Genomic DNA, 17,366 nt, shown 5'->3' on the forward strand with positions numbered 1-17,366 from the left:
TTATGCCCAAATAAATAATTATTAACTTGTAACAAACATTTAATGGAACAGAAAAGGACTTAAAATTTAAATAAATTGTGAATCAAATTTCGAATGTGCCTTATCGTCGTTGAAATGTATAAATAAATGAAGTCAATGATAAAATTTAGAATATATATGATAATAATATTGTTATAAAATTAAATATTATATATATTTATATGAATTGCAATTTTCACATATACGAGGTGCATTCGAAAACTCGAGTGATTAATATATGTATTACTTAACGGTCCAGGATCCTTTCCTTTTAATTGTAAATCCAATAAAAGAAAGTCCTATAGTCCGGGCGACATGAGGTAGCGACATCTTGTATTTTCAGTGTAATTTTAAATATCTTTTCTTATATTTCCGGACAATGTATGATTTTAAAATATGCACTAACCAGTTTGAAGAAGAAGAAAAAAATACCAAAAGGAAAGAGAATCAAAATTGATTCTAATATGATGATTTGTGATGAGTTTTTGTCTTTACGTTGTCATAGCAACGGTTTGTAAATAAACGATATAATTCAGGAACCATCATAAAAGGGATGTACGCATAACTATAAAGGTGTATATTTATTTCAATAACTGTGTGCCACAATAAAAGCCAGGAAAGCTACACGCAGCATAAACTGTTTTAAGTGATTTTAGTAATTTAATCTAGCTATAACTATGACTGAGGGCCTGTGTATAACATGTTACGTTATATCATTATGTAGCTGTTATTAACCATTTTTTTTTTTTTTTAATTATAGAGTTTCACTCAAGCGGCTACAGCATCATCCCTATTTATCGTCGGATTATAGTTCATACCTAGTTTTTTTCACAATAGAGCAGCCTTTCAAACGGTACCATTCACATTTGACTGTTATGTCCCTGAGGCGGGAAATTTTGAGAGAAATCGGGAATTTTCTCAATTTTTTTTTTTCAAATTTTGAACTCCTCTGGATCTCCCTGTGTTAACGCAGAGATTGAAAAAATCTAATAAGTACTACTCGGTGGACTAAGTGTTTGTGCAAAATTTCAAGCTTGTAGGTGCAAAAGTAAGCCCGCCAAAAAATAATAAAAATAGGCCTAACGAAAAAATAGTTTCATAAAGTTATGACGCCATCATCCCCTATGTCTCGACACAGAATGGCGCAAAACCAAACGTAACGTGTCCTACAATGCCTCTATACTTAAAAAAAAGGAAAAAGCTTTATTGGTACTTTTTTAATCGAATAATCAAGACACTACTTTAGTAACTAAAAATAGGTACTAGAACATAAAAGGGTTAAATGTTCAAATGTTAAGAAAATTTTGGACGATATCATTCTCACACTGTTGATTAACATGTGGCCGATGTATTACTCATGTGGATTTGAGCTGCTGGTTGTTATGTACTGAATTCATTAAAGAGATGCTTATAAGCAATATTTTCATCCACTTGTTCCTGTCGCATCACCGGTCTTTGCACATGAAACCGTTACAACTCATTCCGTATGCATCTCTCAGAACTGATCCTTCTGAACAGAGCTCATAATTGTGCCTGAGCATAAACATTTCATTAAAACAATGTCAATGTTTCAGCATATCTTCTCCACTACCAATGATATTTTTCATTTCCTCGCTCAATGTTTGAATGCTGTTATGTATATATGTTCAGATGCACTATTGCCTGGTAAGTATTTTTTGTTGTCATTAGTCTCTCAAGAAAGAAAAGGAAGTGAAAAGAGAAAAGGCATAATCCTAAATTTAGAACAGATGTGGAAAGAGAAGTAACTGGAAAGACGTGTGATATTCTGACAAAACTTTTGTTGAAATGAAATCTGAGTTTAACGTCCCACGCTTATGGCCTTTAGGCTAAGGGAGACGAATGATTGCGCAAATGGATGATGAAAACTGGTGGAATGATTATGCGGGAGAAAACGGAAGAACCCAAAGAAAAGTCACGGACACAATGTTGTCCACCACAAACCTACTTCGGCTGAGGATCGAACCAGGGACCCTACGCACCAGCGCTAAGCGCTCTACCACTGAGCCACTGTGCCCCCTAAAACTTTTATTATAGCCTCAATCTATCTATTACAACAAAGGTTTTATTTTGATTTGAGTTAGCGTCCCTTTCAGCATTGAGGCTCTATGAGATGTTGACTTACAGCTTAACGTGGGATCCAAACCACATGAGCTTCCGCCGTGAATTTAAGCTGGGTCTTCCACGCCCAGAGTGTGTACGCTAACCGCTTAGCCACGAGGGAGCTCTCAAAAGAAAAAGAAAATAAATCAAATAGATGCAATAAACCGGAGAGTCGCTTTGACACACGGCACGTAATCCAAAACAAAAATGTGTGGTGTTAGAAGCATCTCCATTTACATGGTTATGTAAAATCGGTTTTCGTGTCATCCACTGTTGCACAAAGTGGAAATAAAACTCACATTTCACCAGTGTCAACTTTCAAATATGCAGTCATATCATTTATTCCACATAAGCTGATAGGCAATCAAACAAAGACCCTTACTCCCCTCTCTGCCACTGTATCTCTGATTATGCCAGGGAGAAAAACTTTTTAAAGATACAGAATCCTATCAAATCCAAATTTCCACTTCGTAACTGCTTTTCCTTTTAGCCATTAACAATTGCAACCAACCATAACTATATTTAATTTTAAACTGAATTACTAGAAATACGCAAGAGCTCAATTGTCAGAAAGTTAATTTCAATGAATCTCTTATTTAAAAGTCAGAGAGGTAGTGAGGCAAACCAAAAATCCGAGATTGTACCTTTTGATGGTGGGTGAATTGGAGTTTATCGTCCCGTTCAGCGCCGAAGCTATATGAGACATGGACTATCAGTTAGCGTGGGATCCGAACCATATGAACTTCCACCAGGAACAGAACTAGGGTCTCCTTCGCCAATGACGCGTACGCTAACCCTATATCCACGAAGCAGTTTCAAGATTCTACCTCTGCTTAAATTTCAAAGAAGGTATTATTCTATAAGACTGAGCAATCAAAGATATAGCGTATTCACATGTGCAAAATATAGGATGAATTTACTGTGGTGGTATTAGTACAGTACACTATCGGTTAACGGAGTCCTTGGGTTATCCAAGATGGTTATTACTTATAAATATTGATTTTTATTTTCAGCTTGAGCGTAATAGTTAACAACTTAAACTAACATACAATTTTCTGGATTTTTTACTATAAGAAATAGCATGCTTGGCCATCTTATTCGGCACTCCGATTGGATCACCGTGCTGATAGAGGGAAAGGCAGAAGGAAAACCAGGACGAGGAAGACCAAGGTCAGAATATCAAGATGCAGTTACGAAGAGACTTTATCGAAGTATAAAACAGCTATCCCAAGGGAGAGAAAAGTTATAAAATTTCCATGTTGCCCACCAACCTATGGTTGAGGTGACAAAGAAGAATAACTGGTTATAAACACACAGTGTTAACGTTGTGCTTTAATACAAAACTGTACTCCAAAAATACTAGATATAGTTTTTCATGGAAGATAAGTCTTCTCGGTATTGCTTGAGTCCCCTTCCGACCGCTGGGCAGAGAGAAACGAACAAGCAAGCTACTTATAAAAGTATGTAACAAGTACTTACATAATACGAACAAACTACTTATAAAATAAACTTATAACTTCCATATTATCCGAGGTAGCTTTGGATAATTGTGAAACTATTGTACATATTAATTCGCAACATATTTTGTATTTATTCCTTAGTGAATCGAAAATTCATGTTTTCTCATATATCAAGTTTAATTATTCAATGAAAATGTAATTTTATTAGCGAGCCGCATGGGATACGTGTTGTCCTTTTCTAATCATTTGAGAATCTGCCGTTATGTTGGCGCTTTGATACTGCCAATACAGATCGTATTTGATTTTCTATTATATATTTAGATAAAATTATCGAATTAATACAAAAAGTATCTTTTCAATTCCCAACTGCTCTCATTTGCCATTCCAACATCATCTCATGGTCTCAGACTGAAATGATAAATGCTATTATACGAAAAGATAATAAGCAAATTTAATAAAATATTTATCATTTGATAGTCGGAGGCCATGAGATGATGTTGGAATGACAAAGTATGATAGTTGGGAAACAGGATTACATGGAAATTCGTCGTGACCATAATACTGCAAATTATGTATACATTAAAATATCAAATAATATTTTTGATAAACTGGATGGATGGATTTATCTGTCGAATGCCCAAATCCATTTATGTTCCAAAGCGACATTTTATTGTATTCAAGGACAACCAGAGGCTCACAAACCGTTAAGTAATTGACTCTAAACTTAATCGAACGATTTAAAGCTGTAATTAATGGAAGTTCTTAATAGGTAGTCTTTCCACATATATGGTAACTGACGTTGAATTACAGAGTTGCCAAATCATCTATGATTAAGTGAACAATTCAGGTTTTAGAAAGGTCTCCGTACTTTTATCTGTATCTGGTAGTTAGAAAACTTCCGTGATTGGAGCCTTCTTAAAAGTGGTCCGCCTTCTATGACTGATGTCGCCGAAACCGCACTGGCCAGATTTAATAATTCAAACATTTCCGATCGTTTCTCCAGGATAACATTCCTGATAACATTAAGAAAAGAGCTTCTAGTTTTTTTTCTTTCTTTTTAATTCTTAGAAAAAAAAACTAAAGCATAATATATCAAAACGTGGTCTGTGTAGAGGCAGTACTCCTCCACATATATTTAAGAAACGAAGTAGTCAGTGTCTGACAAGGTATGTTCACGAAGTGTCCCCTCGGGATTCGTGTAAAATTGATTCAAATACGAAGTTCTCCGCGGTGCAATGTATATTGTACTTGCGGCCCATACCGGTAATTTGCATATTTATGGCCCTTCATATATATATATATATAAAAACGAATTTCAATCAGACACTACTATAACGCTCGGAAACAAAACAGCTTTCAGTTTCTTTAGAAGTAGCTGGACATGAATGTGGACATATGTAAAACAAATTGGATCAAGACTGCTTCCTCTGACACATGTTACCCACTCCGCCGCCATTTTGGATTCAACTTTCGGTTTTTCAAATGGAAATAGGTGCAAGTGATACATCAAATTCATGTACAATTTTCTCGGAAGTTCATTGATGTAGCCAGTTGCCAGTGAATTTCCGGGAAAACTGTACATGAATTTGATGTATCACTTGCACCTATTCCAATTTGAAAAACCGAAAGTTAAATCCAAGATGGCGGCCGAGGTGGGTAACATGTGTCAAAGAAACAGTACTTGATCCAATCTGTTTTGCACATGCCAATATTCATATCCAGTTACACCTAAAGAAACTAAAGGCAGTTTTGTGTCCGAGCGTTATAGTAGTGTGATTGAATTCCAAATATATGAAGACCAAAAATATGCAAATTACCGGCATGGGCAGCTAAAATTAGTACAATATACATTGGGCCGCAGAGAACTTCGCATTTGAATCAATTTTGCATGAATCCCGAGGGGACACTTCACGAATGTACCTTGTGAGATACAGTTTACAATTACAATATCTGACTGCCATTAGTATTGAAAGACGAACAAATTATAAGCCATGTCTCAGTCACTGACTACGTTGTTTCATAATATTTGTGGAGCACTACCTCTACATAGACCGTATTTTGATAATTTAAACCCGTATTTTTCCGATATCTTGAAAATTGTAAAGAAAAAAAAAAATAAAACTAAAACAAAAGAATATTGTGCTATATTCGAGAAAAAGATCCTCAGGGTAAACAAAACATTCTATGCAATATCACACTAAAACAAAGCGAAAGTATTCCATACCACTGTAGTACGAATTTTCACTCTCCAGTTCACTACTACCAAGTACTACATGGGCAAACAATTTTCTTTCTTCTATTCACTTCTGATCTCTATTCTGTGCTACATATGTTCTAGCTGTTCTATATTAAAAATTGTCTACACAAGTGAAAACCTGCACCATCTATTTGTGATTTACCATCACCAAATCCTGCATCATTTTAACACTCCAAAACTAAAAACTACTCACCTTATGATTAACATATCAGCAACACTTTCTTTCAAATAAAACAAAACAAAACACCAAAAATTTGCTAAACGTTATACTGCCATTTAATCAGAATCACTATCGGATTCGTGATCTTCCATCTCATTTGAAGTAACCACTGTCTCTTCCCGTTGATTTGCGCCGCCAGAATAATACGGTATTATATCATCTTGTGCATCATGGAAATACAAATGAGTCATACCTGATATTTTTTCAACGTACACAATTGTTTGGCGTTTTCTCTCACCTGTTGTAGGCATTGAAGCCATTTTCATTCCTTGTAGTTGAGGGTGAACAATTCTAATATTCGGTGATGTCAGATTCGTGGTGGCTGACGGAGATCCAGCTGTACTAATCTTCTGCGTCGCTGCAGCTGCTGCGGCCAATGCCTGAATTCCGGTCATGGGACTCGTTCCTGATACCGGACTGCTCACCAGGGAACCTGTACCTTTCGATATAACACCAGTTGTAGCAATGCTTCCTCCTGAAGAGGCAGCAGGTGTAATACTTGGAGTAACGACAGGACTAATAATCTGATTTAGTCCGGATGATACTCCTGGACTAACAACTCTAATTCCGGAAGGGTTTGTGATGCCAGGAGCTCTGACTCTCACAATGTTTGTTGCACCTGGAAACATAAATCTTTGACTACAAAGAAGATCATGCAACTAACATTAATAATATTGGTTAATATTAGTTAATTATTTGTTTCACAAAAATTACCTTATTAAACTACTTACTTTTCTGTTTTACATTAGCAATTTATTTTGAAAAATTAGGGTATCTACCGAACTTCGGAAATGCAACTTAGTGACTTCTTATGATCTGGGTATTTGATCTATATAAAATAAAATCAAGAGCTTGTCATGTTTTATTAACAGCAATACAGTTGCAGAATGACGTTACAACCCTTGCTATCATATACTAAGATAACTTCAGAAGTCTTACAATGAAATGTTAAGTTGCTAGAGTAAACTGTCTCCCAATACAATAAAAATATTGATAGGCTTCTGTGATAGCCACTGTACAAAGGTTGATCCGTTTCCATCCGAATCTGCTGACAGCAACACATATCAAACCGTGTTTCACAGAGCAACAAACCCACGTAAATCAGACTCTCAGTTGTTGTACAGAGGGAAAGTGTTACAGTGGGCAAAATGAGGCGAAGAAGAAGAAAAGTTTCTGGGAAGTGTACGTCACGGCTCTTTTCCACATAAACTTGATCATATCCCGGACAGTAGAACGGTGTCGGAACATTGGTTTTGTGGTAGGACGGGCCGCCGTTGTGTTACAATTAAACTAGAACAGTGTGTAAAGCAGCCTTCTCCACAAGCCACATCAAGGGAATGGCACCAAAAGAGGATATCACTGACACTCAAAAGACCTACCACTAAAGAATAGCCGGGATATGGCGGTTTGTAAGAATCCACTTACACTGCATGTGGTTTAATCAACAGTGAATAGTGCATCATACGCAAGACCAGCGTGCATACGATAACACTATATCGCGGAACGAAAGAGCAAGAGTAGAAAGCTGTACAAGAGCCACCTTAGCTTGACACATGGAAAAAGCATGGTTCTACCTAAGTAACTATGGAGAAAAACGAAATGAAATGAAATCTTTCACTTTAACATCCGATGGTTATGCCCTTTAGGCTAAGGGAAACTATAATTAAGGCAAGTGAATGATGATGGAAGAATTGGTGGAATTATAACGTGGAAGGAAAGGAAGTATCCGAGAATACACACGGACACGACATTGTCCACCACACTTACTTGGGTGGGGATCGAACCAGGGACACCACGCACCAGAGGTAAGCTGGCCGATACCTACAGAAGTGTTCGTGAAGAAGACCGACGTAATCTCTGACTGTTAATGCATACAAAGTTTCTCAAAAGATGTTTTGAATGTTGCTCGCCGTCTGCTATAAAGGAGAGCTCAAGATTCCTAAGTTAGTTTACACATACAAAATAGCAGCATCGTATAGCGACTACACCATCCTATAGAACTGCACCAGGATAAAGCTAGAAGTGCATATCCAAAACACTGCTAAGCCATCTGCCGACGTATGGAAGCTGCAACTGGTATCCATACTGTTCGGTTCGAGACCAGATGCTACTCCCATGAATTATTTTCCTTTCGATTTTTTTTTTAATGTCCCACGATTAAGCATCGAGGCCGAGGGAGACTGTGATAATGAGATGGATGATGGGAGAACCACGAGAAAACTCATACATGGTGTTTGTCCACCACAAAGCACACTTAGTGGCAGCTGAAATCGAATCTGGACCCTATACGCCAGAGGTGAGCGCTCTACCAGACCCACCATGGACCGTGAGATCTACTAGAGTGGAATCTGCGGTCTGCAATGGTCCATACTGGTGGCCAACACTTCGAGCATAATGGATGATAGCGAAGTAGAATATCTTAGGAAGCAACAACTTCAACTTCTTTGGATGGAAACAGAACAACCTCTGGATAGGCAAGTTTCTAACTTGAGCCGACCGGTTGATACCCTCTAAACCCAAATGAAGAACACTAGTTTCCCAAACCAATGAATCTCGTACTACTAAAACGCACGCTTTAAGAAACGGTGTGCTGCTTTGCCCATAATAGGCAAAGTACTAAAACAGAACAGAGGTGGTGTACTTTACTACTAAGCAATTGTAAACATGGTATTAGCAACCTTTTAAAAATTATGCTAAACTGTCTCTCAATGCGTACACCTTAGTAACACAAGAATATTAGTCTACTTAATAATTAAAACAAGAACTTTCGTGATTAATTAATTACGTCACTTTTTTTTTTTTTTTCATTTCTCTAAAGAACAGCCACGAACTATTTGCATGATTTGTATTAACCATAAGTGAAAATAGAGACATGTTTTGCTTAAATCCTCTACAAATTATACCAAACGTATAGTACATACTAATCTTGACGCGGATCTGTCTTTACATGAACTTGAAAAACAAGTAAGAGAACTTATTACGTTCTAAATTCGACGACTTCAGTACGAACAGTCGTCTTAGACAAAAACTTTCTATTCTTAGTATTAAACAAGTTACTTCCATGTAATATGCCTATTACTTGACGTCTGCTTTCACTCAATACTTCGGACTTGGGCAAAGAAAGTAAACGAAACTATTGTGTAGAAGAATAAGAGGGAAACTAAAACTAATGCAAGCACTAAAACTGACAAAAGTCACCCTAACTTTTTTCTGGTGTATTGAGATTGTGTGTAGTTTTAATAGCCCTCTCCAGTACTGTGGCATTAAACTGTAATCTGGGATCCGAAAGAACTCGTAACAATAAACGTTTGAATATCAGTGCTTTTGCACAAAAGACGGAAACGAGAAGCATTTAGCTATGATAAAATGGGAAATTACGTTGGTACTCAAGTGTTGCTATAGTCGAGTGAAGAATAAGGCAAAGCTAGAAAAGAAACTAGTAAGGAACATTGATCAAGGATTACAATTAAGTGCGTTAGTACTGACTGAGTTTCGTGCATTTACCAAATTATTTTAGAAGTCTATTAAAAAAGAAAAAAGAAAAAAAAGAAAGAAAAGAAAAAACTGTTACTCCCAATTCTGTAATATCCATGCCATAACCTGTTAAAAAAAAATCATTCTATGCCTTTTGGTTGCTAATAAGAACAGTAATAAGATTAAGCCACACAACTTAATAGTAAAGTTAGTGAATACAACACGCACACAGCTACTATAGAGTAACAACTGGAACATAGCTCCTGTTGCCGGGCTACTTGCCCAACAAATTTAATTGAAATTCGGTCATTTCTTACCAAGAAATAAAGTATCTTACATAAATCGAGCAGAGCTCAATCACTGAGGAAAAAAAAAAAAACGATTTTTATTCCTTAGACAATGGACTACTTACCCACCAATCTTAGTTTACATCCGGCCAGTAGTTATCTGTAAGCTTCCGTATGCTTACGCCGGGACCTAAAAAGCCGTATGAGAGGTGTAACGTCGGTGTATCTGTTTGTTAGACAGCAAGTTAGGTTGGTTTGCTTAACATCACACAATTATGCATCAAGGCTAAGATAATGAAATGGATGAAAATGGTGGAATGAATTCGAAGGAAACAAGAGAGTTCACAGGAAGTCCACACCGCAGACTGTATTTGTTCACCATAGAGCCCACATGGCGAGATCTGGGATCGAACGAGAGACTCCAAGCAAACACGTGGGAGCTCTACCACTGAGCCACCGTGGCCCGAACAAGCATGTTACTCAGGTTTTAGTTAATGGTGTTTTCTTTTCGTAGAAATTACCTTATTACACACCGAAGTTTGTATTATATGTTGTGATGTTCTTCACAAATACTGCGTTTACAACACTATTTACTTTTTAGCAATTAAAATAATCTCACCTAAAACAGTCAAAAGTGCAGCGATCTATTTCTTTGTTTTGCTGAGTTGAGTTTAACGTCACGTTCAGCAGCGAGGCTATATGAGACGTGGACCTATTGACTAACGTAGAATCCGAACCACATGGGCTCCGCCGGGAATCGAACCTGTCTCTCCCACGCCAAAGGCGCATACGCTAACCGCTTAGCCAAGGAGGAGCTAATATTTTTTCTTTGTTTTAGCAATGCCACACTGACTCTAATAATGATCCTGATAGCGCAACTGTCATATTCTGTTCCATGGAATTTTGTAACATGCTTCGAAGAAGTAGTCACATTTTATGTGGAAGCAAACGCCGAATTCAGAAGTCTTCGCAACGTTCATATTTCAAACTCGAGAATATGAAAAGAAAATGAAATGAAATTAAGTTTTACGTCCCACGATTATGCCGGCTAGGCTAAAGGAGACGGTGATGAGAAATGAATGACATGGTCGAATTAATTAAGTGGGAGGAAACGGGAGAACCGTGAGAAAACCCACGCGCACGGCGTTTGTCCACCACAGGTGCGAGCTGGGATCGAACCAAGGACTCCATGCACCGGAGGTGAACGCTCTAGCACTGAGTAAGCGCCCCTCCCCCCAAATAATAAGATGTAAATTTCAGGTACTGATAAGGTTGAAGTTATTACAATGCAACCAATATAAATGGGAAGTTACATTAACCAAATTTGACCTGACAAGGCAATGCTACTTTAACCAAAGCAATCAAGAAAGGGTCTCCGCATCCAAGCCAGAAGTTATCAGTACTGTACATACTAAAGCGTTTGTTAATTGTAGGACCACCTGGTAGCTGAATAATGAAATTTTTCCATTTATTAATAATTGGACAAATGTTTTCTATCAACCCTTTGACTACAATTTTTTTTTTTTTTTTTTTTTATGTGATATGTACGACTCGTTTAATGTGGGATATTCCTGACATCTGTACACAGTTTTGGAAACTAAACACAGTTTCCTGGTCACATCTGACCCGATGGGGGGAGATTTTTTTTTTTTTTTTTTTTTTTTTAGAATTTTCTAAAAACAAATTCCCTACGATGTTTGAATTATTCGCATGGGACACATGTATCCCCGTTGGTAGTCAAAGGGTTAAGTGCTAAGGTTTTAAGCATTATACAGTAGTGAATGATGCATTATTTCACATTTTCAATTATAGGGAGACACAACAAGCAACATGCTATAGAACTCACAAGCTGCGTTTACTTACATACCATATTTGTGCGAATATAGGCCGCACCAAAACTTCGGCACGAGATTATAGAAAAAGTAAACTTTGAATATAAGCCGCACCACTAAATTTACGAGAAAGTTCAATTAGACTGTACTTTGAGTAGCATCTCTCTTCTTCAATTCTCGCATAAGTAAGACTCTCACCAACAGGACAAGTTTTGCGTATTGGGAGGTCTGGTGACGTGACTAATTTAACCGATAGTGTAAGGAAGTTCAAAGTTGATTATTCGGTTTCTGAATGACGATGAGAAAGGAGCGTGCTAGTTACACATCGAAATTTAAACTTCAAGTTATTATCAGCTATGGAAAGGAACACGGAAAGCGGGAAGCTGGACGCAGATTTGATAAACTTCGTCGCTGGTATACAAGTGAAGAGAAATTCTTAAATAGTTTGAAAAGTCGATGTTCATTTCGAAGGCAAAAGTGCAAATATCCAGATGTGGAAAATATTTGCTTGATTTTGTTGTTTAAAACATGAAATGTGGATATGCCGTTACAACTGAAATGATTCAAATTGAAGACTGCAAAATAATACGTGTACATGTCATTTTAAAGCTGACGATTTATGATCTAAGGAGGAAAATTTCGATTATAGACCGCACCATAATTTTTCAAGCCAAAGTGTAGGGAAACAAGTGAGGCCTATATTCGCGCAAATACGGTATGCATATAAATATATATAAGTAAAACCGCCACCAACGTTACACCTCAGAAAACACAAAAGTAGTTCACAACATAAGGAGACAGGAAGCTACATGCTATGAAACTCACAAGCTGCGCCATTCATATTTTTCTTCTTTGCAAATTAAGTGAAACCGCCACCAACATACACCTCAGGAAACACAAAATAAAAAGTAGTTCACAACATAAAATCATAAACATTAAAGGCCTGTTAGATCTATATCTACTTGTGCACATTCATGTTAGAAGAAAAAAAAAGTCACAAAAGAAAAAGTAGTTTGGAACATAAAATCATAAAAGGATTAAAGGTTTGTTCGATCTATACCTACTACTGGTACAGTCATGTTAAAAAAAAGGAACTTTTTTTATGTTGGTTTGTCCTAAAATAGCATAAAACAATGTCAACCTTTTTCCATTTATTTAAATACTTGTTATTTCAAGTGAACTTCTCTTAGCTTTCCAGCCTCTGATTTCTGAGTACCATTTTCTCTCCGTCCTCCTCTTCTTTTTTCAAGATTCTATACTCGCGTTCAAAATTAGAGTTCTTCAGATAAACTATCTTTACCAATTACTTCGAATGAATAGCCTGATCTGAGTACAAGTTAACTGCGAACGCTGTATTAATTGATCAAAACTTCGTGAAATAAATTTAACAGAGGACACAAAATAGTTTGTCACTGTACTTCATGACCAAAACCAAGCTGAAAACAAAGATTGCATCTGTTTATATTAATCAACAACATATTGTACAGAGTGATTCAAGTGATAGAAATATGTATAAAGATTAGGTAATTGTCATACTGGTAGCTCAAAATGATCGAGCGCGTTTCGTAATAATCGGAATCAGCTCTAGACAACACTGACGGAATGCAATTATTTTCTACAGTTACAAAACAATATATTGGTTACATGAAACAAATGCAATTATTCGAAAATATATATTCAATATTTTCGTTAAAGGAAACTGAATATTGCAGGGAAGTTTAGCAACGTTAAGTAAACATTAATCAAACGAAGCCACTATTACTTAAATGAAATCTTTTAAGTCTTACGTCCCACGATTATGCTGGCTAGACTAAAGGAGTCGGTGATGATGAGAAATGAATGAAATGGTGGAATGAAGGTGGAAGGAAACGGGAGAACCCCGAGAAAACCCACGCACACGGTGTTCGCTCACCACAAAACTCACTTGCAGCGAGCTGGGATCGAACCAAGGACCCCATGCACCAGAGATGAACGCTCTACCACTGGGCCACCGCAGCCCTTCACTATTACTCAAGTCCTTTGCAATACCAATAATCTGAGAAGTAATAATATGACCGTAGCTTTGCAAAATCGTAAAATCCTTAAAAAGTCAATCACAAATATTTCCTTTTCCTCAAAATCTACAAATCAAAGATAAATGGAACTGTCTATGAGTATGAAGTCCCGGTATCTCCCACCAAAGGCAAGACAGCTCGCCATTTAGCCACGAGTAGATACCGACTGGCACTGTTCATGATTTAGTGCTCCTTTGCATTGCATATATTTTACTCAACGAAACAAGAGGTTATTAGCGTCGTTTGGAAGATTTTTAAAATTACCCTTATTTATTTACTATTATTCATTTACTTGAAGCCCTCTGAAACTGTTATAAAACTCAAATAGCAGACGATACTTAACCGATGTACGGCAAAGCCTTTACCACTAGTTTTCTTGACAGAAAATCACACAATTCCTCTTGATAAGTGTATCAAGACGAAATGTGCCCCTATACGAATAAGAACTTCGGACCATGTGTATTATTGAATTATAGAGTATTCAAAACTAGAAACAAATTGACGTTTGGAGAAGCACTTGGTACGCTGTTGTCACTTCGTGCGCATCCCGGCCCAGTTTGTGCATGTTGGGAAGGTGGAGATGCTAAGTTTTGTGTGTGTGTTTTAATCACTTCCACGCACAAAGAAGCGAAAGACTATAATAGATTCTTTCCTTTTGAAAACACGTGTTTACTAGCGGCAACATTGGAATGTTGAGGTCTGTTGCCAAAAAAAAACCTCCACGCACTGTTGCTAAAATGGCGTTTACGATTCGACCCTCGCTGAGTGACCGCAATAACTATGTGATGTAGATTCCCTTCTTCAAAACAAATCTGCACGTGTTTCTGAGCTGTCAATTTGTTTCTATTTTTGAAAGCACTTTAATAGTTTTGAAAGCAAGGAAGGAAGGAATAATTTCTTTGAATCACTCTATACAATTGTGATCAAAATCATGTGTTACTCACTTGTCACTTTTGATCACGTATATACCTTTGAATGTTTAAGAAAAAAAAAAAAAAAAAAACTTCCTTCTCACTTCACTAGGAAAAGGCTAACCCCAGTCACATGCGGAATGTTTTAATACTAAAAGCTTCAAATGAAGGTTTGAAAAGAATTCAAAAATGACGTGCCTGTATCTGATAAAATGTTAAATACGGGTAAGAGTACAAGACTTTTCCAAAAATGAAGTGTGGAGTTTTTTTTTTTTTTTATTTTTAATGTACAATCGGCTGTATTCGTATCGTTTTATAAAAGCTCAACCCGTCAATTTCTTATTAGTGTAATACCCAATTTATTGTTACGACGCTAGTATATCCTCAAAATTCTTCAACTTCATACAGAATTGAAAGAAAAAAAAAGTGTATAACCAACAAAGCATATGGATTTTCTTCACAGACGCTTCAAATGATATGGGCCTAGCGTTTAAGTGAGATCCGAAATGCTCTCGCGGGGTACCGAAAAAAGGTAACAAATACTGTACTAGCCACTCGATTACTCGAGGACCTAACGTTAGTAAGGACTTCTGTTGCCGACTGTACATTTGTCACCCAAAATAAATAAACAAAAAGTAATAGAAAAAAAATACTTACCACGTGTAGGTGATAAAACAGTTGGGGAAGAAGCAGTAACGTTAACGCTAACGCTAACAGGAACTTGTCGGACTTGCGGTGTGGAACCGTAAGGTCTTCCAGGGGTTGGCACTGAGATAGGACTCGGAGAAGTAGTGGTCAACGTAGGCCTTACGACAGGTGTTGCTGGAGATACTCCAGGCAATGCAGTCATAGCTGCTGTCGGTGGCATGTCGTACTTCTGAATTTGCAAGAGATAACCTTCCGCTGAGGACACACCAGTCCAACAAACTTCCAATGAATGTGTCGACGCTCTAACTAATTGTACTCTTCCAGGAGCGGGAGGTTTCTCCACTTCTAAGTACCACAAGTCTTTGCAGCAAACCTACAATATTTGAAGAATACGCTGATTATAAGGAAAGAGAACACTTTATATTTGAAAGAATAAGCTGGAACATAAGCATCGAGAGTACTTACCCCGGTCATGGAACCGAGCAAGCGTAAGCTAGTGGTTAGTGTTTTTGCATCGCAATCGGGAGGTCTAATGACCGCCCATCCTGACAGGTTTTTCCTCAGTTCTGCCAGACGAATGCTGTGACGGTATCTTTACTTATAGGCCTTGGCCAGTTTCTTTTTACCTCCTTTCCCATTGTTGTAGGTTTATTCAATTCCAGATGAAATTGGATTTGGAAGTTCTATCTGGAACGTAGTTTTATTTTATTTTATTTTTTTCTTAAATAAAAGAAGCCTTTTACTGTTAGCCCTATGAGTCAGGTTTGTTGAAATTTTCCCTAGTCTTTTTTTTTTTTTGTAAATCACGCTTAACCCCCCGATAAAAAAAATCTCCAAATAAATACTTCCCAACTTTGGATTGCAATAATAATCTCAACGTGATTATAATTGTCTCTTTAATCGTGGTTTTCAGTATACGCCTAGTTTCAGAATTGGCTTAAAATATGAATTTATCAAGAGATTATCATCAGAAGAACAGAATTCCATTGAAACAAACATTTAGGAATTATGTATAACGAATTTTGTTCGCCTCATCCAATTCGCTGCAATGATATTCAACTGTACCCTGGAACAAAAGCCAATGCAACTACATTCCCTTTAACTTTTTTTCTAATACATACTCGCGTATTAGTACAAACAAATCGAAAACGCTTCACTTAAGGAAGAATATTACTGAAGATATAGCTTTATCTTCTCAACACTAACGGCAATCAGATTGGTAAGTTTCTGAATTCTTCTTGCATATCTGGAGCAAATGACGTATAGTACGATTATCGCACGTTACAAAGACCCTTTACTCGTAAAATATACGAAAGCAAATTGGCGACTGGAAGTGAAGGTTTCCAACATTTCAGTTCTTCCAAAACAAGCCTACAAGCCGCTTATCTCTGGCCCCTGAGCTTGAGGTACTATCCCAGTATTTGCTTGGAATCTACCCAGTGTTTTGAGGAATCTTCAGTCATGCCGGCTGACTCAGGGATTTTAATCCTGGGTGTAATAGGTGCCAGGTGTCTTTATTTTTATTCTATACTAGCAGCGTTCACCCCGCTTCGCTGCGGTCACCCCGGAACGCAATAAACTTTGTTACTTAGATAATTTTTACTTTTTCGCTTTCAAGTGATATGATAAAAACCATAGAAGATTGCAGTAAATGTTAACATTATATCGCCTGTCATTTATGTTAACCCGCCCCGCTTCGCTGCGGTCACCCCAACCCGCCCCGCTTCGCTGCGGTCATCCCGGAACGCAATAAACTTTGTTACTTAGATAATTTTTACTTTTTCGCTTTCAAGTGATTTATAGCGCCTGTCAGTTATGTTAACCCGCCGAGTCACAGGGTCATGCGGGTTGCATATAAATACGTTTATTTTTATACCTATGATGAACTAATAACAAAGGATTTGTACGTATGGACACCTGAATGGTCAATTATCTCAAGACACTGGTAATTGAAAATTAAAGTGATATGATAAAAACCATCTAGGGTCCACATCCTAACAACCCCCCAAAAATGAAAGAAATCGCTTCAGCCGTATTAGCGTGATGAGCGGACAAAGGATTTTTTGTACGTATTGACACCTGAT

General features: G+C 37.3%; 1 protein-coding gene across 6 annotated transcripts in view; it reads right to left on the reverse strand.

Moving 5' to 3' along the window:
• The window catches only part of LOC145687904 (host cell factor 1-like), a 148,450-nt gene that overhangs the window by 69,506 nt on the left and 61,578 nt on the right, over positions 1-17,366 (reverse strand). For all 6 annotated transcript variants that reach the window (XM_081761448.1, XM_081761449.1, XM_081761450.1 and 3 more), the window contains exons 7-8: positions 15,292-15,655; positions 6,315-6,695 (exon numbers count right to left, since the gene is read on the reverse strand). In XM_081761448.1, the coding sequence (XP_081617574.1) occupies positions 6,315-6,695; positions 15,292-15,655 (745 nt within the window). The remainder of the gene's footprint in view (positions 1-6,314; positions 6,696-15,291; positions 15,656-17,366) is intronic.

This window comes from Thermobia domestica, chromosome 6, assembly GCF_964235325.1.
Source record: "Thermobia domestica chromosome 6, izTheDome1.hap1.1, whole genome shotgun sequence".
In the NCBI taxonomy this organism is placed as follows: Eukaryota; Metazoa; Arthropoda; class Insecta; order Zygentoma; family Lepismatidae; genus Thermobia; species Thermobia domestica.